This window comes from Muntiacus reevesi, chromosome 12, assembly GCF_963930625.1.
Source record: "Muntiacus reevesi chromosome 12, mMunRee1.1, whole genome shotgun sequence".
Classification (NCBI taxonomy): domain Eukaryota; kingdom Metazoa; phylum Chordata; class Mammalia; order Artiodactyla; family Cervidae; genus Muntiacus; species Muntiacus reevesi.
In genome coordinates, this window is record NC_089260.1 from 428,739 (window position 1) to 454,252 (window position 25,514).

Consider the following 25,514-nt stretch of genomic DNA (forward strand, 5'->3'; position numbering starts at 1 on the left):
ACTGCAAGAAGATCATACCAGTCAATCCTAAAGGAAATCAATCCGAAATATTCATCAGAAGGACTGATGCTGAAGCTTCAATACTTTGGCCACCTGATGCAAAGAGCTGACGCATTAGAAAAGGCCTTGATGCTGGGGAAGACTGAAGGCAGGAGAAGGGGATGAGAGGATGAGATGATTGGATGGCATCACCGACTCAACGGACATGAGTTCGAGCAAGTTTTGGGATTGGTGATGGACAGGGAAGCCTGGTGTGCTGCAGTCCATGGGATCGCAGAGTTGTACATGACTGAGCGACTGAACTGAACTGATGCATGCATTTGTGTGTGTGAACACAGAGACAGAGAGATCAAAGCCTGTTCTTTTTCCACTGTGTCATGCTCCCTTCAAACTGAATCCTAGAAAGCTCACATAGTAAAGTTCAAACTAAAGTGGTTTCAGGCCTATACTGACTTAACATTAGGATCATTCCATTTTGAAAAGAATCTAAAATAGTGGTAGTTTTGCCAACATTCAATGCTGATAACACAGTATAATTTAAGAACAATTATAATAAAAGTTGTGTGAGTGAGCACACTTAGGCACATATATTAGTTAACTGAAGATTCAAATGTATCTTATAAAAATATTTATGAATAGATGACTGCAAAAACAAACACAGATTACCTTTGGCAAAATATCTTTATCCTTCGATGATATTATCTTTTTGTCAAGAAAGCAAGTTTCTAAATTAGATGTATTAAAATCCTTAGGTGTGACTCCCTTTAAACAAACTTCAGGGAAACTAATTTCACTTCCAAACTGAAAAGAAATGGAGAGAGCAGTTACAGGCATCATGAATTGAGTTATAAAGATTAATATATCTTATTTCAACATAAACGTTGAGAGGAAAACCACATGTAAATTCATTTTTGATTCCTTAGCTCAAAATGCAATTCTTCCATTTACATACACATCATTCGTATTTCAACTTGCACATGAATTTTTCATGAAATGCTCTCCTTGGCCTTTCACTAGACCGCAAGAGTATATTAAGCCCATTCTCTGGAACCACAGGGACTTCCCTGGTGGCGCAAACGGTTAAGAATCTGCCTGCAGTGCAGAAGACTGGGGTTCGATCCCTGGGTCAGGAAGAACCCCTGGAGAAGGGAATGGCAACCCACTCCAGTATTCTCGCCTGGAAAATCCCATGGACAGAGGTGCCTGGCAGGCTACAGTCCATGAGGTCCCAGATAATTGGACACGACTGAGCGACTAAGCATAATAGACTGACACACATCAAATACCATAAATACTTATTTGAACGTGGATACAACTTACATGCAAAAAAAAAAAAAAAAAATACAACTTACATGAAAAAAAGCAGCTTGGACAAACATGAACTCAACTACTGTTAAATGCTATGTTTTAAAATAATGTTACATTCTAGAATTGCAGAGCCCAAAACAATCATAGTGACTACTTATATTTAAATAAAGTAAAAAATTCAGTTTGTGTTTGAAGTAGTCACATAGAAAGTTCCAGTAGCAACATGAAGCCAGTGGGCTATTGCATAAGTATAAATTCAGAACATTTCTATTAACGAAGAAGTTCTATTTAGATAAGTGTTTTTCCAGAACACCTTCAAATGGTACATGTTCATAAGGATTCATTTATATTATCTGTGTTGTAAATAACATTGAAAGGCCCACTTTGTAAACTGTGATAACAGAAATCCCCTTACCTTCCTCTCCCATATCTGAATCTTTCCCCTCCACAGCTCCTTTGAATCAATAGCATTTCTGAGATCTTCAAAAGATACAACATTAGCAGAAAGGTATTCTGCAATTTTCTGATAACTTCTATAAATAAAAAGTTCATGATAATTCAATACAGGCTTTTAAATTTGACTTAGATTTAGTGGTTATAGTTAACTATAAGCTAAACAAGCAAAATGTCAAGCTTCTATTTCTGCTTTTATCTACTAATATTATAGAACATTCATTAAATCAGTCTCTGGAGAAGTTTCCAGCATATGTTCCTTTAATCTCAATATCGCCATGTATTATGAATAATTATCCTTAATGCTACAGATGAATAGATTTTCCTATTGTCATTTACTGGCTTTAACATGTCAGATACACACATACGTACACACATATACAAATAATTAAATTCCTATCTTCAAAAGAACTGCTTTCCTAAACTGTTCCCACAACAGTTGTACATGAAATTCCTTAATACCACTAACAGATTATCCTGACTATATGCATTCCAGTTCCTCCCTATATTTCCATGAAAAAGATCAAATCTCACTTTTGAAATTCCCCAATATATACTGCTGTGCTTGGCATAATGACAGTGGTCAATAGACAGCTGCTGAACGAAGAAAATCATGAAGTAAACAAATCCAACACCTATTTAAGGGTCAAAACTGTAATACACAGCTGATACTTACTCAAGTAAAACACAACAGTATATATTTATTTCTACATTGCACATAAAACAAAAAACAAACATGACATTATAAATCCAGTGTATCCATATACCCATGGCGTTTATCATGGTGCTCACTGGACAATATAAACCTATTTAAAAATACACAAGGAGTTGAGAGAATAACACTCAATAACGGTTCAAAGAGTATCCATAGTATTTACAGAAAACTTAAAACATCTGAGAAATATAAAGTATGAAATAAGAAAAATCTAGGTTTTCCTTAATGAAAAAAATCTCTAATTGCAGTAGGACATATTCAGTTCAGTTCAGTCACTCAGTCATGTCCTACTCCATGCGATCCCATGAATCACAGCACACCAGGCCTCCCTGTCCATCACCAACTCCCGGAAATTATTCAAACTCATGTCCATTGAGTCAGTGATGCCATCCAGCCATCTCATCCTCTGTCGTCCCCTTCTCCTCCTGCCCCCAATCCCTCCCAGCATCAGGGTCTTTTCCAATGAGTCAACTCTTCGCATGAGGTGGCCAAAGTACTGGAGTTTCAGCTTCAGCATCAGTCCTTCCAATGAACACCCAGGACTGATCTCCTTTAGGATGGACTGGTTGGATCTCCTTGCAGTCCAAGGGACTCTCAAGAGTCTTCTCCAACACCACAGTTCAAAACCATCAATTCTTCGGTGCTCAGCTTTCTTCACAGTCCAACTCTCACATCCATACATGACCACTGGAAAAACCACAGCCTTGACCAGATGGACCTTTGTTGGCAAAGTAACATCTCTGCTTTTTAATATGCTATCTAGGTTGGTCATAACTTTCCTTCCAAGGAGTAAGCGTCTTTTAATTTCATGGCTGCAGTCACCATCTGCAGTGATTATGGAGCCCCAAAAAATAAAGTCTGACACTGTTTCCACTGTTTCCCCACCTATTTGCCATGAAGTGATGGGACCAGATGCCATGATCTCAGTTTTCTGAATGTTGAGCTTTAAGCCAACTTTTTCACTCTCCTTTTTCACTTTCATCAAGAGGCTCTTTAGTTCTTCACTTTCTGCCATAAGGGTGGTGTCATCTGCATATCTGAGCTTATTGATAATTCTCCCAGCAATCTTGATGCCACCTTGTGCTTCCTCCAGCCCAGCATTTCTCATGATGTACTCTGCATATAAGTTAAATAAGCAAGGTGACAATATACAGCCTTGAAGTACTCCTTTTCCAATTTCGAACCAGTCTGTTGTTCCACATCCAGTTCTAACTGTTGCTTCCTGACCTGTATACAGGTTTCTTGAGGCAGGTCAGGTGGTCTGGTATGCCCATCTCTTTCAGAATTTTCCAGTTTGTGGTGATCCACACAGTCAAAGGTTTTAGCATAGAAAATAAAGCAGAAATAGATGTTTTTTGGAACTCTATTGCTTTTTTGAGGATCCAGTGGATGTTGGCAGTTTGATCTCTGGTTCCTCTGCCTCTTCTAAAATCACTTTGAACATCTGGAAGTTCACGGTTCACGTATTGCTGAAGCCTGGCTTGGAGAATTTTGAGCATTACTTTACTAGCGTGTGAGATGAGTGTAATCGTGCGGTAGTTTGAACATTCTTTGGCATTGCCTTTCTTTGGGATTGGAATGAAAACTGACCTTTTCCCAGTCCTGTGGCCACTGCTGAGGTTTCCAAATTTGCTGGCATATTAAGTGCAGCACTTTCACAACATCATCTTTCAGGATTCGAAGTAGCTCAACTGGAATTCCATCACCTCTACTAGCTTTGTTCATAGTGATGCTTTCTAAGGCCCACTTGACTTCACATTCCAGGATGTCTGGCTCTAGATGAGTGATCACACCATCGTGATTATCTGGGTTGTGAAGATCTTTTTTGTACAGCTCTCTGTATTCTTGCCACCTCTTCTTAATATTTTCTGCTTCTGTTAGGTCCATACCATTTCTGTCCTTTATCAAACCCATCTTTGCATGAAATATTCCCTTGCTATCTCTAATTTTCTTGAAGAGATCTCTAGTCTTTCCCATTCTGTTGTTTTCCTCTGTTTCTTTGCATTGATCGCTGAGGAAGGCTTTCTTATGTCTCTTTGCTATTCTTTGGAACTCTGCATTCAAATGGGAATATCTTTCCCTTTCTCCTTTGCTTTTCGCTTCTCTTCGTTTCACAGCTATTTGTAAGGCCTCCACAGACAACCATTTTGCCTTTTTGCATTTCTTTTCCAGGGGGATGGGCTTGATCCCTGTCTCCTGTACAATGTCACGAACATCCTTCCATAGTTCATCAGACATTCTGTCTATCAGATCTAGTCCCTTAAATCTATTTCTCACTTCTACTGTATAGTCATAAGGGATTTGATTTAGGTCATACCTGAATGGTCTATTGGTTTTCCCTACTTTCTTCAGTTTAAGTCTGAATTTGGCAATAAGGAGTTACATGATCTGAGCCACAGTCAGCTCCCGGTCTTGTTTTTGCTGACTGTATAGAACTCCATCTTTGGCTGCAAAGAATATAATCAATCTGATTTTGGTGTTGACCATCTGGTGATGTCCATGTGTAGAGTTTCTCTTGTGTTGTTGGAAGAGGGTGTTTGCTATGACCAGCGCATTCTCTTGGCAAAACTCTATTAGCCTTTGCCCTGCTTCATTCTGTACTCCAAGGCCAAATTTGCCTGTTACTCCAAGGCCAAATTTGCCTGTTACTCCAAGGCCAAATTTGCCTGTTACTCCAGGTGTTTCTTGACTTCCTACTTTTGCATTCCAGTCCCCTATAATGAAAAGGACATCTTTTTTGGGTGTTAGTTCTAAAAGGTCTTGTAGATCGTCATAGAACCGTTCGACTTCAGCTTTTCAGCATTACTGGTTGGGGCATAGGCTTGGATTACTGTGATACTGAATGGTTTTCCTAGGAAACGAACAGAGATCCTTCTGTCATTTTTGAGATTGCATCCAAGTACGGCATTTTGGACTCTTTTGTTGACCATGATGGCTACTCCATTTCTTCTAAGGGATTCTTTCCCACAGTAGTAGATATAATGGTCATCTGAGTTAAATCCAACCATTCCTGTCCATTTTAGTTCGTTGATTCCTAGAATGTCAACATTCACTCTTGCCATCTCCTGTTTGATCACTTACAATTTGCCTTGATTCATGGACCTAACATTCCAGGTTCCTGTGCAATATTGCTCTTTACAGCATCGGACCTTGCTTTTATCACCAGTCACATCCACAAATGGGTGTTGTTTTTGCTTTGTCTCCATCCCTTCATTCTTTCTGGAGTTATTTCTCCACTGATCTCCAGTAGCATATTGGGCACCTACTGACCTGGGGAGTTCCTCTTTCAGTATCTTATCATTTTGCCTTTTCATACTGTTCATAGGGTTCTCAAGAAGCAACCCATGTCCAAGGAGCGGCAGCTGCACGGGCGCAGGAGGGCCGAGAGGAGCTACTCCACGTTCAAGGTCAGGAGGGGTGGCCGTGAGGAGATACCCCTCATCCAAGGTAATGAGCAGTCGTGAAGAGATACCCCACGTCCAAGGTAAGAGAAACCCAAGTAAGATGGTAGGTGTTGCGTGATGGTATCAAAGGGCAGACACACTGAAGCCATAATCACAGAAAACTAGCCAATCTGATCACAGAACCACAGCCTTGTCTAACTCAGGGAACTAAGCCATGCTGTGTGGGGCCACCCAGGACGGTCGGGTCGTGGTGGCGAGGTCTGACAGAATGTGGTCCACAGAGAAGGGAATGGCAAACCACTCCAGTATTCCTGCCTTGAGAACCCATGAACAGTAGGACATATTGGGTTGGCCAAAAAGTTTGTTTTCCCATAAGATGTTGCTTTCCTGGCCACCGCCATAAAACTGTCACATTTTTAAAAATCTTCAAATGCTGGGTCTATTAAAAGCAGGGTAGCAAGTTAACTAAAAACACATAGCACAGAGAGCTTACATTTCACAGTGATCTCCCGCTACAGTAATTTTTGCTGAATACCATTCCTTCAAATGTTTTAATGCTCCTACAGTAGGCAGACAGTCTCTCAGTTTTGGAGGATCTTTGTCAGAAGGCAACAGTATTATATCTATCATTGCTCTACCTAGAAAGAAATAAAGGCATTTTTATAATTTTTTTACATTTTTATTTTGGAGCACAGCTGATTAACTGTAACTTTTTAAAGATGCTAGACCCAAAATGCCTCAAAACAGTATCCTGGACAATTGAATTTTATGTTTTTTTAGAAGATGAAGGAGGATCTTAACTTTAATTTATGAAATTCTTCAAAACAATACACATCTTTAGGAGTTCGAAATTTTTAAATGTTCATCCCTTGATTTAAAGCCATGTTATCTTGAAATAGCTAGCATATGCCAGAAAAACAATGAACTATATCATAATCACTTGCCAATTATGTGTCAGTGGTTAACAATACATTGCTCGTGAGATCATCAATGCTATTGCTGTTCTGAACAGAGGGGAAAAAAACTTGTGCAATTCATTATGTTCTTCTATACTTAATTTTGTTACACAAAAGGGAATGAATTAGTGTAAAATTGTAATGCTCAAATAAATTATTTCTCTTTTTAAAGAACAATAAAACACTCAGAAAACTCAATTATACTGACAATATGACTGGTTCCTGAGAAAGAAGGTTAACTTCGTGATACTTTAAATTTTATAAAATGATGAATTTTACTGAAGGATAAGAAAAATCAAAATCAAACAAAAACCAAACAAAAGTATAACAATGAAAGTATTTCAATGTGCCAAAATAGCAACTCTACATTTCATATTTTGAGCTTCATAGAAAAAATTGATGCTTATTTGTCAATGTATTCAGCTATTTTCCATATAAGATCTTTTATGCTAAAATACAATCCTGAATATAAGGATTAGATTGTGAGCTAAAGCGCTTTATGATAATCACATATACTTTACTCATCACTGTATACTCAGTTCCCAGTACATGCCTGACACATAATAGCCACAACAAATATCTGCTTAATAACTGACCTCCAATAACGAAAATATTCAGAAATCTCTTTAAAAGTATTTGTGGATGCCAAAGTATATCAAATTTTTGATGAATCAACTAATTGATTCACCTTAAGAAAGATTAAAATAAAATACAGCTTTAAGAATAAACAATACACTGTTTCATAAAATACGCTTTCCATTACAGGGAAAAAAATGAACTGCATAAAAAAATTGAGTCATGGGCTTCTTTTACTGTATGATTTTCTATATGACAACATATATAGCTGACTTCACACCATGAAAGATGTTACCCAAATGATATACGTTAAAGAATTTCTTTTTCCAGGAGTTGTCATGGGACAAGTTTTCTAAAGAACATTGTAGAAAACAATGGTAGACAGTAGAAAGACTCTTCTTCAGTAATAACTGAAGCAGGAAACAGATGAGTATTTAATTTTGTAAGTTCTAATTTTTGTCTAAGTAAATGAAAACAATTAAGAAAACTAACATCTCAACAATGCATTTTATTAAAATAGTGGAGCATGTCTTTTTTCACAACTTCAAATAAAAATCATTTTTCATTTTGAATTTAAAAATCAGAAGTGAGAACATGAGCATAAAGACTGAGTTTATCATTCATTCACACACAGTTTAAGATAAGATGCAAATTACTGAAAGTAGCCATAAGATATTACCAGGAGCAGGAAGCTTGTCTGATAACTGATGCAAACTTTCTGCAGATTCTTCATAAAGGCTAAAACAAAAGAGAAAGTAGAAAAAAGAAGTTATATATAATCATAATTAGGTCATATTAATCAAATGGATCTCTGTGCCAGGCACTATTAAGTATGTTAGCATTATCTCATTTGATCTTCATGACAATCCCATGAGGCAATACTCTTAATACTATATTTATCCTCACTTTAAATAATTCAGTTAAAGTCCACATCAGTAGTAGGTATGAAAGCTAGGATTCAAACCCTGAATCCAAGTTCTAAGCACACTCCCCAAACAAACAACAGTAACAAAAAAGGGGGGAAAACCATCCCTAAATTATATCTAGTACATAAAAAATAAATCATAACTAGTAGACCAAACATTTTTCTGAATCCTACAAAGTAAGGTATTCCTAAGTGTTAATAAAGAAGGCTACTGCTTTTCTCTGAATGACATATAACAGATGACAGGAAAGCATGACACTCTCCTTCAATTTTTTAAAATCTATTAGTTTTATCCATATAATAAATTTTTCTCAAAATAGCTTATTATATGGCATAAAGGTACTTGAATCTTTTATTATAAACTCACCATTGTTTAAAAAACTTAAGGCATCTTATGGTAAAGTGCAGTTTTCAAGCTCCCTCTTGTGGAAATAGTTATTAAGTCATTTACTAGATACAATCATTTTTACACTCACCATCTTCGACAGTGGTGAGAAAGCATGGAATTCTAAGAGCCCTAAAAGGATCTCAGCACTTTACAGATGAGATAGGAAGCACCAGAGAAGTTCAGTGACTGGCCCAAGCTCATATAACCAGAGGCCACTTCTGCCAGCCTCCGTTTCAAGGCCTTTTGTAAACTTCTACAACGTCTCCCTTCATTAATCAGTATAAACAAATATGATTTGAAAACAGGAAAGCTCGAAGGCTGCAGTAATTTATAGAAATATAATACGTGAATATTAAAATAAGCAAAGGTAGTTTTTTGTAATGAAGTATTACACAAGACCAAAATGACTAGTAGGGCTTCCCTTGTAGCTCAGTTGGGAAAGAACCTGCCTGCAATGCAGGAGACCTGGGTTGGACTCCTGGGTTGGGAACATCCCCTGGAGAAAGAAATGGCAACCCACTCCAGTATTCTTGCTGGAAAATCTCCTGGACAGAGGAGCCTGGCCGGCTACAGTCCATGGGATCACAAACCACCACCAGAGACAGTGTATTTCATGAAGAAAAAAATAATGACCACAACTCACATTACCTAAATTGCCATGTATGTCCAACTACAACTCAAAACATCTAAAAGTGAATCCAATCACCCATATAACCCTCAGCAGCTCTGGATTTTAAGGATGCCTGAAACGCTGAAGACACACATAAATTGAAGAAATGTATTTCAGTTTCAAATAGCAAAATGAAAGTGATACTGTGGTTTGAATGCCAGTTATTAACCTTAAATAAAGTTTCTATTCAAGCTCCTGAAATATAACATCAAGCAGACTTTTTCTTGAAGCAAGTAACACATTAATTATCACTTTTTATGACTCCTACAAATAAGTAAGCTTAAGAAGCTAAACATTTTCAGATACACACTTTTGCATTTTAAAGAATTTTATTCGAATTAAAGGCCCAAACTGCCCATCTTCCAAAATAAGAGTTGACATTTTTAATTATGTAAAATTCCCTCACTATAACTGCTAACATATCAAATCCTCACTCTCATGGCTAAAATAAAATCTAATGTCAAATATTGTAAAGACATTATAGGAAGCATGTAAGCATACTCAGCCAAGGATAATGATTCCCTGCTATTGCTGTCTTCTTCCTCAAAACACTCAACAGCACTCAAACATTCTTCCATATTTGTTTGAAGAACATCTTCAATGTCATCTTTCTCTGCACCAAGATGTATCTCTTCCCAGTGTGAACTACAAAACTAACATATCAAAAGACTGCATTAAGTGATGAGTTCGTGGAATTATTTGTATTAACAAAGATATTCACCAGTGACCAATTTCTTATTTATATTACCTGATAAAATCCACATACTGCCTGCACTGCAAAGAACCACTTCCTGGAACCAGGTATACCGCCCACTGAACAGGCTTGAAAGCAAAATCATACTGATTAGAAGGAGAGAATGCCACAAACAAGCAGATGTTACAGCACATATACTTAGAGAGCTACGCAATTTTGATACATATTATACAGTTCTCCAAGTTATATATATGTGTGTATGTGTGTCTGTGTGTATATATATATATATAAATATAAAAAATACAGAAATTCAAACAGGAAAATCTGCCTAAAGAGTAAAATTATTCACTCTCTATGAAGACTTTGCTTTAGTTCATCGAAGTTCAAAATGTACATCATTATTATTAATCTTCATTTCAAACTCTACAATCTAAAGGAAAGGAAAGTGAAAGTGAAGTGGCTTAGTCATGTCCAACTCTTTGCAACCCCATGGACAGTAGCCTATCACACTTCTCCGTCCATGGGATTTTCCAGGCAAGAGTACTGGAGTGGGTTGCCATTTCCTTCTCCAGGGGATCTTCCCAACCCAGGAATCGAACCTGGGTCTCCCACACTGTAAGCAGATGCTTTACCATCTGAGCCACCAGGGAAGACCTAAAAAGATGCTGAAAAATACACCCACTCAATTACTGCTGAATAATACCAAAAAATGCAAAGCATTTTAGGGAAAATGGTTCCCTCCTCAAAGACCATGAAGGTTTGGTTCAGCCTTACTAAAAAGAGAGGAGATAAAGAATAACTATAGCCTTAAAATAGAGATGATCTTCTTGGAGACTGGAATATTATATGAACATATGAAATTAAGGGTCACCCCAGGGTACAAGTCAGAGGATCAATGAAAAATTTAGAGCAATGTACAGAAATCGGATTCAAAGGAGGAGTAACTGCGGCTTACCTCATAGAAGTTAGGAAAGATGCTAAGTGCCTATTACCAATTTCTGCCAAAATTCCAGAAGACTTTATCCCCTAATTCCTTAAGAAAATAGAAGCCATTAGGTAATAACTCAAATAACATCCTGTCGACAAACAGACCACCCTTCCTACATTGCCATTAGGCCTTTCTTCATTCCTTCCTGTTGACATGTAAGAGGCACCATCCTTCTGACCAAGGCTACACCCCACCCCACTTCCACTGGGACACCAGGCCGCTGACTTCCCTGCATCTTTGATCTCTCCTTCTCTACCATTTCCTTCCCACTAACATCTAAATATGCACAAATATTTCTCAAATTATTTTTTAAATCACCTTTAAATTCATCTCCCTTTTTTAGTTAACCACTATATCTCTTTCTTTACTTTTCAGGAAGATAAACTTTCTGAAACCACTGTCTACACTTGACCATCTCTACTTCCTATGTACCTTTTCTATTCCCCTCCAAATCCAGTGTAATCTGTTCCTTTGTCTCCAACATGCCACTGAAACTACAACCACCAAAGTCACCAATGGGTGACATGTTTCTAAATATAAGTTTTTAGTCCTATTGGTACTTGACTTCTCAACATTAAGACCAAGAAAGGAATAAAAAATGACACATTTGACTACTTTCTCATGAAAACACTTGCTTTCTGTGGAAAACCTATCTTTCTTTAAAAACTGGTGCTCAGATCCTTTCAAAATGAATTCAAGATTTTCTGCTCTTCTCACTCTCCAAAACAATCCCGTCGATCCTCACGGCTCAAACTGACATCTATATATTGATGATTCCATAATCTTTCTCCAGCTGCATTCTCCTTTGGAGTTCCAGACACATGTATCCAATTTCTATCTTGTAAGTCTTTATTGAACTTAAAATTACAATACTGCATCTGTTTTATATCTTGGTTTTTTGATCTTAGCTTCCTGACCAGGGACTGGAAGGCAAGGTCTAAACCACTGGACCACAGGGAAGTCCCGTGTATCCCCCTTTAACAAAGTATGTTTACTTGGCAATGTTTCAGGCAACTCATCACATGTCCTTCACTGACCATGTCACTTTCCATCAAAATCCTGTTGTAATAATAGCAGTACTGACTTAAACTATACCAACTTGCAAAATTAATGAGTACTACCAGGATTTGGCAAACAGGATAGGGAAGCACATAGATATTAGAAATAATTCCCCAAAGATGACAGTTGAAACTCCAGAGACAGGTTATCTGCTGAAAGAAAACAGAAAGGAACAGAGTGTTCAGTCATCAGAACAAGCACACTCTCCTTGGCGTCTCCAGGAGCTTCCCTCAGCTTTCAGGCCTGTCCTGGCAGCTCCACTCTCAGAGAGAAGCCAAGATGGGGAAGGAACAAAGGAGGGTGACTATCAAAGTAGTAAACGGATCTGTAAATGCAAACAGGAACCAAAGGAGAAAAAATGTTTCCAAAGTAAAGGGTGATCAAAAAGTCAAAGACTTTGAAGAACTTCAAGAGATAAGAATGGAGAAAAGATGACAATTATGAAGTGCTTTTTTCCCCCCCATTTATTTTTATTAGTTGGAGGCTAATTACTTTACAATATTGTAGTGGTTTTTGTCATACACTGACATGAATCAGCCATGGATTTACATGTATTCCCCATCCCGATCCCCCCTCCCATCTCCCTCTCCACCCGATTCCTCTGGGTCTTCCCAGTGCACCAGGCCTGAGCACTTGTCTCAAGCATCCAGCCTGGGCTGGTGATCTGTTTCACCCTAGGTAATATACACGTGTAGATGCTGTTCTCTCCAAACATCCCACCCTCGCCTTCTCCCACACATGAAGTGCTTTTAAGAGAATTGGTAAGAGGTAAGAATGAAAAAAAAAAAAAAACAGTTAAGGAAATGGCTGTAAGAACATTAAAAATGTATTTGTACTCAGAACACAATCATACATCCTCCTTATAAAGCCACGTTACTCTATTTTACACGAAGCTAAAGATGGCAAGCAAATCTCATAAAGGGAACAACGCTCAAGACGAGAATATAAAACAATTTTCATAACAACTTTATGACATCCGAGCATCAGTAAATGAAGGAAAGCAATTTTCCCCTTCTGTTTTTCTTGTTTCTTTTGCTAGCTCCCGATCCCAGGGACTTGCACCCAGTCAACAAGTGCCTCTTGTTGAGTTTAAAGATAAAGAATATGATATAGTAATGGGCAAATAATGTGTATAGATACATTTTTTTTACTCTTGTAACAGTAAGTAAAGGAGTGTGCCACAAGAGACTGGAGTTTTAAATTATTGAATCTAATATATTATTTCTGTGTTACATTAAATTTTTATGTAACAGAAACTGTGTTATACAAAATTTCTGTTACAGAAATATTTATATATTCTGTGTTAACTGGTAATGCATTATAGCTTTGCACTAATATTTTCCTGCAAATACGTTTAGCTAAAACATTAAATGACATTATTAATATCCCCCCCAAAAGCAAACAAAGAAAAACAACCAAATGTTTTTGGACTCTTATGTGACCAAATTAATTAAGTTTATTTCCAATACAAATGCTACACCAGTGAAAGAAGGGTTTATGTTGTACTTACCAGGGAAAGTACTATCTTCTGGACTAATTGAAGCACTAATGCTTCTCTTCAGGAGACGATATACATTTGCTGCTCTTAAGTCTGAGAAAGAAAAATCAAACTCACTCAGCTGGGCTCAAGAATTACACAACGTAGACCAATTCCAGTTTCACCATCAGAACCTCTCCTGTTCAATATACTATACATAAAAGATCTACACTCTGTTCAAATTTTAATATAATAAATATAAAGCAAGCAGAGAAAACAGGTTTGCACATGCTTGCCAGTTAACACAAATCCAAAATCTCCCTCCGCCAAATAATTTTTAAACCGAGATGGGAAATCCTGCTACAATACTCTGTACACAGCCACATATACTTCCTCCTCAAAACACCTCTCCATCAAAACAAACTAAATAAAACGCAACAGGTTCCAGACAGGAGCGTCAAAAAGAGTGCAATCTCAAACGGTCAGAATCGTCTTACACCTGTCGCTTGGTTTTTTAACGTACAGAACGTGCGGAAAGCCTCCTCCTGTTAGGATGTACACTCCAGGAGAGTAAGAGCCCTTTCCACCGAGTTGCTTTCCGTCTGACTCGCACTTGGAACACAGGGGCAGAACTACCTAACGAATGCATGTACGTCTCAAGGGCAGAAATTCCATTCCCAAGGCCCCGAGAACTTTTTAACTGTGTCTGCAAGTTCTGAGCGCGGGCACGTCGCACCCAGAACCTTAGCCCCGTTCAGCATCTTCCTCAGCCCTGACAAACCGACGTTCTGCGTGCGGGCGGATCTTCTCAGCCCTGACAGGCGACCCGAGGGACTCACGGCTGCCCGCGGTCCCTCCGCCCAGCCCTCCCCAGAAGAACCTGCTCCCCAGAGTCCTCTCCGCCCCGCGAGCCGCTCCCGCGCTTTCTCCGCTCGGCACCTACCCGACGGCTTTCCGGGGCCCTCGACTCGCGAAGCCTCGGGCCCACGTCCCGGGCCTGCCGCTGCCTTTCCCTCGCCCCAGACCGCGAGGAGCAGGTACCGATCCATCTCTCAGCGCGCGCGGCCGCCTCCGTCCAAACCGCCCGCGCGCCTGAAGCACTTCCGGCGCCCTCTCTTCAGCTCGGCGGGAAACAGCCCGTCACCCATCGGTTTCCGCACCCTTTCCAGCAGGCGAGTGACTTTCGGGGATTATTCTCTCAATAACCGCATCGTGTTCTCTCTTCCTGACGGAATGGTTGTGGTGGGAAGACTGGAAAAGACGTGGGAAACGCGGAGAAGCAGACGAAGGCTTGCTGGCCTAGGAACCGCCACCCGAAGCTCCGCGCGTTTCCCGCCGGGCCGTGATGCGAGGCGGCTCCGGGTCCTGGCGGAAGCGCGGAGACGTCCTTCAGGAGCATGGCGGGTCTGTCCAGGGCGCCGCAGGTGAGGCGGCGCTTCGGGCGTGGCGGGCTTCCTCACTCTGGCGGGAGGCGGCCGGAGTTGGCGCCGCCGAGGCGGATGGGGAGCCAGGCCCCTAGGCCCGGAGATGCCTCGATAAAGCACAGACGAGGGTCGCAGCTGACCACCACTTCGTGTAGCGCTCTCGGTGCCCCGACTTCGGTGTTTTTATTCGGCCCTTCTCTGGTCTCCCCTCACCCCGCAGCGGCGTTAGGGGGACAGTCAGGGAGCCAATAAGGTGGATCTCATAGGGCACTGTAGACAGTTTGAGCAAGATAAGGGCCGCCTGGCGGGGGCGGGGGTGGGTGGTTTGAGGTTTGAGCTTCACTGGTGGCTCAGCTGGTAAAGAACCCGCCTGCCGATGCGGGAGACGCGGGTTCGATCCCTGGGTTGGGAAGATCTCCTGGAGGAGGATATGGCAACCCACTCCAGTCTGCTTGCCTGGAGAATTCCCGTGGACAGAGGAGCTTAGAGAGCTACAGTCCATGGGGCTGCAAAGAGACAGACACGACTGAGCTATTGAGCACAGGTATATATGGGCTTCCCTGGGGGCTCGGATGGTAAAGAATCCGCCTGCAATGCGGGAGACCTGGGTTTGATCCCTGGGTTGGGAAGATCCCCTGGGAAGTGTTGCGGCCTGGAGAATCCCATGGACCGTATAATCCATGGGGTCACAGAGAGTCAGACACGACTGAGCGACTTTCACTTCGGAGAGTTTTGAACCAAGTAGTAACCTCATCTGGCTTAAGTGTTAAAAGGAGTACCCGACTGCTGAGTTAAGAAGGAATTGTTTAGAAATGGGAATTGGTAGACAGAAGCAAAGAATCTATTTGGAGGCTACCGCAGTAACCCAGGCCAGACATGCCTGTAGCGCGGACCAGGCCTAGTTGCTGTGTAGAGTTGGAAAGTGGTCATGTTCTGTGTGAAGGTGAAACCAGTAAGATTTCCAGAAGGACTAAGTGTGACTGACAGCAACAGAAAAAAACCAAGGACTAATACAAGGTTTTTTTGTTTCAACAACCGGAGAGACCTTCCGTCAACTGAGATAGGGAAGGCTGGGACTGAAGCAGGTTTCAGAGGAAGAGCAGGGTTCGGTTTTGGATATGTTGCTGTAAGATGCCTCTTAGCCTAGCCCTGCCCCTGGTTAGATTCCGTCCTTGAACTCTTTGTTACCTGCCCCTGATGAAGGAGATACAGGAATTAAAATTAACCATTAAAAAGAATTGTAGCCATTGGACATTGTGGCAGCATTTTAATTGCCTTATCAAAGTTTTTTTTTTTCCTATCTGAGTATTGGTCTGCAATGGATTGGGGAAAAACTGGTCTAATGATACACATAATTTTAAAAAACACTGTAGTGTATATGCCAGGTGGGCAGTTGAATACAAGTGTATAGTTCAGGGTGCTTCCCAGGTGGCTCAGTGGTAAAAGAATCAGCGTGCTGATGCAGGAGATGCAGGGATCGTGGGTTTGATCCCTAGGTGGGGAAGATCCCCTGGAAATGGCAACCCACTCCAGTATACTTGCCTGGAGAATCCCATGGCCAGAGAAGCCTGGCCAGATGCAGTCCATAGGGTCTCAAAGAGTTCCAGAGTTAGGAAAAGAGGTCCAAGCTGGAGATGTAAATTAGGTAATCATAAGCATACAAATGGCCTGGATGAAGTCTTTGAGGAAGCAAGAAAAGAAAAGGGAGTAGGACCAAGAACAGTTGTGGAACATCCCAGCCTTTCAGAAGCAAGAGAAAGAATCTGCATGATGGATGGATGGGGATAGACAGTGGTGTTCAACACCCAGGAGAGGGGAATGATCAACCATATCAAAGAATTGACCGAGGGGTTTCGTAATGTGAAGGTCGTGGTAACTTTGGCAATGGTGTGCTGCTGGTGGGTATGGGAAGACAAAAGCCAGGGTGGAGTAGGTTGAAGAAACCATTGCTTCGGTTGTTGTTTACTCCCTGAGTTGTGTCGACTCCTTTGCGGCTCCATAGACTGCAGCCCGCCAGGCTCCTCTGTCCATGGGATTCTCTAGGCAAGAATACCAGAGTGGATTGCCATTTCCTTCGCCAGGGGATCTTCCCGACCCAGGGATTGAACTCCTGTCTCCTGCATTGGCAGGTGGATTCTTTACTGCTGAGCCACCAGGGGAGCCCTGAAGAAAGAATGAGAAGAGATAAATTTGGAGTAAAGACAACTCTTTGCAAGAGTTTACTGCAAAAAAGAGGAAAGAAATGAGGTAGTCACTGGTAAAGAATGGAGGTCAGGAGCAGCTTTTTTTGTTTTCTTAACTTTATTATGGATAATCACAATCAGATATTAAAGTAGATTATCACCAAGTTTCAGAGGGCTCACAGTCAGTATCATTTAATCTGTACCTCATTCACTTCTTATTTCATCAGTAAATGTTTTCAATACGTGCTTTATAAGATAAAGATTTTTTTTAAAATCCCATTACCATTTATCAAAGTTAAATGAAAATTCCATAGTGATTCCTTAATATCATTTATTCAATATATGTTCACATTTCCAATTTTCTCACATATATAAATATTAATACAGAATATTTTTATGGTTTTTTTCTTTGGAATGGGATCCAAAGTATAGTAAGTTGCTGAGTTGTTTTTTTTTAAGTCTCTTAATAATGGGTTCCTATCCTGTCTTTTTTCTTTGCAATTTATTGAAGAAACAAGATTGTCCTGCAGACAATTGAATTTTTTTTTTTTAGTTCATATGCTGAGAGAGATATGGAAGGTATGTGGGCTATAAGCTCTCCTTATTTGCAAAGAAAAGGGTCATCTGTGTAAAAAAGGGAATTTACAAAAAGTTACTGAAACTGATAAATGCCAGGTTGCAGTATATAAGACCAAAATATAAAAATGAAGTGTATTTCTGTATACTAGCAACAATCAGAAATTTAAATTAAAAATGCAATACCCTTTACAGGGGCATCAAAACATGAAATAGAGATAAACCTGACAAGATATACAAGGGGAATGGGATGGAGACTAGAAAAATGAGAACAGGAAAACACAGATGGGTAAGCAGTTTTACTGATTTGAGGTTTGTGATGGTTAAATTTAAGATAAAACCAGCCAGCCTAGTTGTATCAATATTTTTTCCGACATTGTTTGGCAGCTTGTGTATATCTGTAGACAAAGGATCTGATCAAGGTCTTTCTGGCCTGAGATTTTCTTATAGAGTTTGAAGGCAGTGTCAGACTGCAGAAATGCTGCGGCAGCCTTAGATGTCTGTCTGAGGCAGGTTTTTGAAATTTAAGTTTATTCAGTGTCATCTATCTATACTTTTCCAGCTTCATTTCTGCTAGTTCCCTGGTGGCTCAAATGGTAAAGAATGAGCCTGCAATTCAGGAGACCTGGCTTCAGTCCCTGGGTGGGAAAGATTCTCTGGAGAAGGGAATGGCTACCCACTCCAGTATTCTTGCCTGGAGAATCCCATGGACAGAGGAGCCTGGTGGGCTACAGCCCACGGGATCGCAAAGAGTCAGACACAACAGCGACGAACACTTTTTCAAACTTTCTTTCACTAGGGTTAAACTCCTGAATAGTCATCAGTTTCTAACTGGCCACTCTTCTCTCAATGTAACGCATCTTCTGATCTCCAGGTATTTTTGAAGACTTTCAGAAACAACTTCTGCTTTCATTAAGAGCTTCTCAGTATCCCTCCAGTCTATTGTACATGGTACGAAAAATACAAAATGTAAAAGGAAATAATATCTTTGAAATATTTTTAATAAAGCATAATCCATACTGCTAATAGAAAAGCAGGTAGGAAGAATAACTGCATTAATCTCTACAGAAGAATGAGGAAAGATTCCCTTTTCCAGAAATAGAAAATGAAAAAAATTATCTAACAATGGGATCTTTTTCATAGTAATTATTGACATTAACTGTGGATTATGTGCAACGGTATATAATAACAAACTCAGGTGTTCTCCTTTAATGAGAATTTTCTTTGTTTCCTCTTCCGTCTCTTAAGCAATGGGCCACTTTTGCCCGAGTTTGGTATCTCTTAGATGGGAAAATGCAGCCCCCTGGAAAGCTTGCTGCCCTGGCATCGGTTAGACTTCAAGGATTGCATAAACCTGTGTACCATCAACTGAGTGAGTATCATTTTAGACCTGTCAATAAATGCAGTTTTCATGTGGGGATAGAATTTTGAAGATGTTGACTGTACTGCTGCAAGGATCTCTCTTTTTTTCCCTTGAAGATCCCTTATTCCATCTTCGCCGAGCTCCTGTTGGGGCACTAAAATGAATTTTGCTTCCTCATAGCAAAACTACACAGACCATTTCGCCTGAAACAGCCCCATTTCATGCCATTGTCCCAGCAAAGTTATCAGTAGCTCTTCCTTTCACTCTCAGAAATGTCCTGACTTGGACTTGAAAGGCTAACTCTTCGGCATGTCTCTTCATGTGGCAACATGCGTTGCAATAGAGAGCTTTAGAAAATACACAGATAAGCTTGCCCTCTCTTGGAAAGACTCTTTCCTTCAGAGAGATATATAGAGCTAACTAGGTATGGAAAGTTAGTTTTCACTACTTTGAGTTAATAAATTTGCTTTTCCACATCCTTTTTTCAAAACAAACGGTTGCCTTCCTACTGAAAGCCTTCCACTTAGCCCCGGAAGTTCTGATTGACTTCATTTTCCTAGGCACTCCCTGTCCACCCTGCAAGGCCCGAATGTCAGTTCTTACCCTTCATCTTGCTTGCCCTGTCAACAATGCTTTTTGCAACTGGTCAGAGTTTTAGCTTTGTTTTGAAATATGAAATATACAAAGATGTGTATAGATAGATAAGGATGTATTCATCTATCCGTATATAAATATAATATTTTTAAGAAAATTAATAATAGTAATGATGAAATAAATATCCATTCACTCAGCACTTGGGTGGTTTACCTCCTTTTTTTGTTTCTTATACACAACATTGCTATCAATATTCTTGTACCATTTTTCCAGGACACACGTGGAAGAGTTTCTCTGAGGTCTGTCTATAGAACAGGAATTACTGGGTTCAGAGATACACAGGAACCTCGTCAGTCTTTATATGCAGGTGTTTTCACTATTCCTCATCTGAGTAACGTTCTGCTTTGGTAGCTGGGAAGTGCTCTGTGGTTTTAATCTGCATTTTCCTAGCTGCACGTCGAGCTCAGCATCTTGTCGTTTCTGTATTGGCCTTTTTTCATTTCCCATTCTGTGAAATGTCTGCACTTCTTCCCTTTTTCCCACTGGTTTGTTAGTCTTTTACTTTTTTTCTAACTTGTCGTATAAAAATTTTCACAATTTCAGAAAAGGTCAAAATAGTACAGTGAATTTCTCTATATCCACCTAGGTTACACAATATTTTACCATGTTGTTTTTACTCAATCATATGAAAGTAAATGACTGATAATGAGTATATCTCCCCCTAAATACTTCAGTGTATGTCTCCTAAGAATAAAGCTATTCTCCAGTGTAACCTAAATGTCATTATCACACCTAAATACTAACTTTTATAGCCCTTCCTGTACATATGGCCATCATTTGTAATATTGTTTTTCTGGGAAAATGTACGTCAGTTTTTAAGTAAACATGTTTATAATGTTTATAAGCACATAAAACATACATAATAAATGCTGGTTAAACCAATAAATGTTAGAAAAACACTTAAAACAGCATATTTGTAAATTGAAAACTGCTTGCAGTTTAAGTTTTGTTTTTTTTTTTTTTTTTTTTTGTAGTGTAAGTTCTGATTTTAGTGACATCTTATGGACATGAAAAGTCCAAACTTATGTCCATAAAAGTCGAATATTAAATACAGTGAAACAAAAATACAGTTTAGTCTTTAAAAAGTAAATTTCTAAATTCCTGGAAAAGCTGTCCTGCATTCCTAGGAAAGGACGGCCTGCCAGAAAGTCTCGCCTATTCTGGCAGAGTGTTTGCTCTGCGGTGCGTGAGGGGTGCTTTTGCAGTGAGGACTCACATGTAAGGAAGCAGAACTTTAAGTCAGTGGATGGACAGTGCTGTGTTTGAAAAAGAATTATGTGGCTGCTGCTGATTCCATCTTCTCCCAAGTTTTGTGAAGGAGCACGTTCTTCTGATTCCATGACATTTCCATCCTGACCCAAACCACAGTTTGCATAAGAAAAAAAATAACCATATAAATGGAAAGTTGGCTTGCCACAGCATCTCTCCAAGCCCAGTGGGCCTCTGTATGTTCAGATATGTGAGTATACAATCTTTGAACCACTTTACACGCACTGCCTTCTAATTAGAGCTCCCCTCCTGAGCTGGGGACGCGGGAGCTTTCCCAACATGTTTATTTCTCACTGATGAATGAAAAGGAAGGGCCCTTGGTGATTTCTGGATTATGACTTACTCTTCGTGAGAACGCCATTCTTTTCATTGTCCACAAGTTAGTCAGTTGAGGAAGACTATATGAGCATTTAAAAGAAGCAGAGGGAAACCTTTCTTCAGCATCATCTGAAGTTATCAGATCATCTTAAAATATTTCTGGTGCATGTGGAATGAAATCAAATAAAAGTTTCACACAGTTCTTAAAAGTTATATTGTGAATGTTAGCAATTCAAACACAATTCAAACAGTTCAACTAATCTAATCTCTAGTATTCTGTTTTGCATTATTGATTTAAATCTTTTAAGAATTTGTTAGGGAAAAAAAAGTTTAAAATGCTCTTCTTAAAGTTACCCAACTAAAGTATTTTTCTTTCTTACTATTCAGTTGAGTCTGTCTATTTCAATGTTAACAATGTCATTTAAATTTCACAGTGTTAATCACACATTTGTTCTTCAGCTCACTCCTAGAACATCGTCATACAGAGCACTGAAGGTTTTTGCTCACGGTTATATCTAGAATACTTAGCTTTTTTAGAAGTGAATATTTACGTACCAGCAGTAGACTGGGGCAACACCCCTTGTTCCTATCACAATGTCTTTATACTCAGTGGATTTTGTGGTAACTTCCATGATCATCTGTCACATTAGCCATGCAGAAGCTCAGGGATACTAAAAGAAGAAAAAAAAATTGAAGTAGGCATTTGGATGTTTGTGCATCAAGCTGGAAACAAGCATAAATGCCAAAACCAAACTTCTGTTATTTATCACTGATTTGGAATGGCTGTTCTTCAGACATTTCTCCAATCAAATCCTGTAAGAAAATCATATATAAAAGCAGTGCTCTGTGTATGAAGGAGGGAGAAGACTGTGGATCCATGATGAGACCTTAGATTTCCTGACATAAATCTTTGAGTTTTCCCCTTGATTGAATTAGTTTGAATTTTATTTGGCCATTTAACTTAGCCCATTATTATAAAAAGAAATCAAATAAGGTTAGAAATCGAAGGTGATAAATTTTTGTAAATAAACTCAATTCCTATTTCTGAAAACTGTTTCCCAAACTTTATTTTTTTTTTCCAGTTTGAAAGATATTTAACTAGTTAAATGTGATTGGAAAAAACCTTGGGTTAGTAGTTAAGCATGAGAGCATAATACTCTATTCTCTGAATTTGAAATGAGTAACAATTGTGATGTTTTACATTTGTTTCCAATTTACCTATTGGTAAAACATACTTTTTTTCATCTTTATGCATATTGTTTTCATTTTCTCTTTTATTTTTAAGGGGAAATTTTATTAGATAGTTAAAAGTGGTGAAGTGTAATTGTTATTAAAGTGTAATTATTACATTTTAACGAAGTGTAATCATTAATGGTCAAAGACAATAAGAGAAACAGTAGTTTGCCTTTCAAAGGCCTATTGTTATTGGCTTCTTTCCGGAATTCTCTTTTGCCTTCCAGTGTTGAGATTTTCTGAATGTCTAGCCAACTCCTCTATACTTAGATGTTATGTAAAAGAAAAACATCAGTCTGTTCAAGGATTTTGATGTTGCACTGACATGCTTTATATTCACTGATGTGTTCTTTGGACTTTGGAAAGCTTTGTAAATAACCAAGCACACTTTTTCTTAAAGTCAAGATTTTTCAACTAAAATCCTTTTTTTCTTTCTCTGTTCTTTTAAATCCAGGTGACTGTGGGGATCACGTTGTCATCATGAACACAAGGCACATTGCATTTTCTGGAAACAAATGGGAGCAAAAAGTATACTCCTCACATACTGGGTAAGGTAGTGCTTTTGTCAGGGAAAATGGTCAGTGGGAATGCATTACTTTAATATTATTGATTATATTTCAGAGAAATTTAAGGAACTTCCCTGGTGGTCCAGTGGTTAAGACTGCACTTCCACTGCAGGGGCACGGGCTCAATATGCGGTTGGGGAACTAAGATCTCGCGTGGCACACCCAAAAAATAAAAATAAATAATTTTGAAAGAAAAAGAAACTTAAAACACCGATTTTGTTCGTGATGCGTGTGTGATTTACTCAATTAGAAAACGACAAAACTGTACCAGAGGCTATTGGTTTTTCCTGAGAGTATTTGTCATGTTAACCTCGCTGATCTAGATTTCTCTCACTCTTTATTTTAGTCAGTCTTCTCATTTCTTTCTGCTTCCTCTGATTCCTCTTACTGCTGTTTCCAGAAGTCTAAAAGTGCATGAGGGGTTGCAAGAATGGTGAGGAGAAGCACCGGTTGGAAAGACACCTTTATACCTTCCCACAGCATCCCTGTCAGGTTACAGGTCTGCCCGTCTTTGAGCAGTAGCAGTCTCCTAGCTCCTGAGGCAGCCCATTCATTCTGCCTTTGACATGGTCTAAGTTTTGGAAAGATCTCAGTGGTGTTAAGTCATCAACTGTCTTTCTTCAGCTTTTATAACGGCCTTTTGTTGCTGTTGTCAGTCGCTCAGTCGTTTCCGACTCTTTGCAACCCCATGGACTGCAGCACGCCAGGCCTCCCCATCCTTCACCGTCTCCTGGAGCTTGCTCAAACTCAGCTCCACTGAGTTGGTGATGCCATCCAGCCATCTCGTCCTCTGTCCTCCTTTTTTGGAGGGTGTAAAGTTGTATCTTCCACGTGACCTCCTTCAAGTAATTGTGAGACAGTGATCAGCACGTACTCACTGATTTGTCTTTCTTCTAGACTAAACACCTGCGGTTCGTGCGAAGTTCTTTATGTGACTTCCCTTCAAATATGTCCGTTATATCCTGCTCACTGTTCTCTGGGTGCCATCATTACTTGTCAACATCTTAACTAAGGAACACTCCCCTGGCTGTGTCCTGATGGGTTTCTGGTGTAATGTGACTCCTCCATCTTCCAGTTATTCAGTCTTCTGTCGCAGTAGAGTGCTTCCTCAAGGCTGTATCACTGTGTGCTGCTGAGGTTACTCTCAGCTAAAACTCTCTAGGTCTTTTTCAGCCTTGTATCCTCCTGCCTGTGTGTTTCAGTTGCATTTTAATCTAGCTGTAGTACCCTAAGTTAACTCCATGTTAAATTTTATCTCCAGCCTTTGAAGATCTTTGAAGATCTGGATTATTTCAGGTAATGTGTTAGTTAAGCCCTCAGTTTCAGGTCATGTACAAATTTTATTAAGCATAGTTTCTTCAATATCATGCAAGATACAGTTAGAAATATTGACCTTTCATTCTTAATCAAAATTATTTTATTTCCAAGTGCACCTTCATCTTAGACAAGCCAACTTCGAGGTTCCCATCTGTTTCTTTTCGTCTTCAGTTCAGTTCAACCGCTCAGTCATGTCCGACTCTGTGACCCCATGAATCGCAGCAGGCCAGGCCTCCCTGTTCATCACCAACTCCCGGAGCTTACTCAAACTTATGTCCATCGAGTCAGTGATGCAATCCAGCCATCTCATCCTCTGTCATCCCCTTCTCCTCCTGCCCCCAATCCCTACCAGCATCAGGGTCTTTTCCAATGAGTCAGCTCTTCGCATCAGGTGGCCAAAGTACTGGAGTTTCAGCTTCAGCATCAGTCCTTCCAATGAACACCCAGGACTGATCTCCTTTAGGTTGGACTGGTTGGATCTCCTTGCAGTCCAAGGAACTCTCAAGAGTCTTCTCCAACACCACAGTTGAAAAGCATCAATTCTTCAGCACTCAGCTTTCTTTATAATTCAACTCTCACATCCATACATGACCACGGGAAAAACCATAGCCTTGACCAGACGGACCTTTGTTGACAAAGTAATGTCTCTGCTTTTTAATATGCTGCCTAGGTTGGTCATAACTTTCCTTCCAACGAGTAAACGTCTTTTAATTTCATGGCTGCAATCACCATCTGCAGTGATTTTGGAGCCCAAAAAATTAAAGTCAGCCAGTGTTTCCACTGTCTCCCCATCTATTTCCCATGAGGTGATGGGACCAGATGCCATGATCTCAGTTTTCTGAATGTTGAGCTTTAAACCAACTGTCTCCCTCTCCTCCTCCACTTTGATCAGGAGGCTCTTTAGCTCCCCCTCACTCTGCGTGAGGGCGGTCCGTCTGCACGTCCAAGGCTGTGACGTCTCCCGCGATCCTGGAGAATCACTCCTGCTTGTTAGCGGC

The 25,514-nt window shown here is 39.8% G+C and overlaps 2 protein-coding genes across 3 annotated transcripts in view; one reads left to right on the forward strand and one right to left on the reverse strand.

Annotated features, from left to right (window-relative positions):
- The window catches only part of MTBP (MDM2 binding protein), a 75,084-nt gene extending 60,394 nt beyond the window's left edge, over nucleotides 1-14,690 (reverse strand). Inside the window, exons 1-8 of the mRNA XM_065903193.1 lie at nucleotides 14,557-14,690; nucleotides 13,647-13,727; nucleotides 10,144-10,217; nucleotides 9,897-10,048; nucleotides 8,092-8,150; nucleotides 6,374-6,518; nucleotides 1,724-1,841; nucleotides 667-801 (exon numbers count right to left, since the gene is read on the reverse strand). Coding sequence (XP_065759265.1) covers nucleotides 667-801; nucleotides 1,724-1,841; nucleotides 6,374-6,518; nucleotides 8,092-8,150; nucleotides 9,897-10,048; nucleotides 10,144-10,217; nucleotides 13,647-13,727; nucleotides 14,557-14,662 — 870 coding nt within the window. The 5' untranslated portion in view covers nucleotides 14,663-14,690. The remainder of the gene's footprint in view (nucleotides 1-666; nucleotides 802-1,723; nucleotides 1,842-6,373; nucleotides 6,519-8,091; nucleotides 8,151-9,896; nucleotides 10,049-10,143; nucleotides 10,218-13,646; nucleotides 13,728-14,556) is intronic.
- Nucleotides 14,691-14,945: 255 nt separating this feature from the next.
- The window catches only part of MRPL13 (mitochondrial ribosomal protein L13), a 38,946-nt gene continuing 28,377 nt past the window's right edge, over nucleotides 14,946-25,514 (forward strand). The window contains exons 1-4 of one of the 2 annotated variants that reach the window (XM_065903142.1): nucleotides 14,993-15,037; nucleotides 17,992-18,085; nucleotides 19,045-19,168; nucleotides 23,088-23,181. In XM_065903142.1, coding sequence (XP_065759214.1) covers nucleotides 18,047-18,085; nucleotides 19,045-19,168; nucleotides 23,088-23,181 — 257 coding nt within the window. In that variant the 5' untranslated portion in view covers nucleotides 14,993-15,037; nucleotides 17,992-18,046. Of the gene's footprint in view, nucleotides 15,038-17,991; nucleotides 18,086-19,044; nucleotides 19,169-23,087; nucleotides 23,182-25,514 lie in introns of both variants that reach the window. The other variant, XM_065903144.1, reaches the window with a different exon arrangement.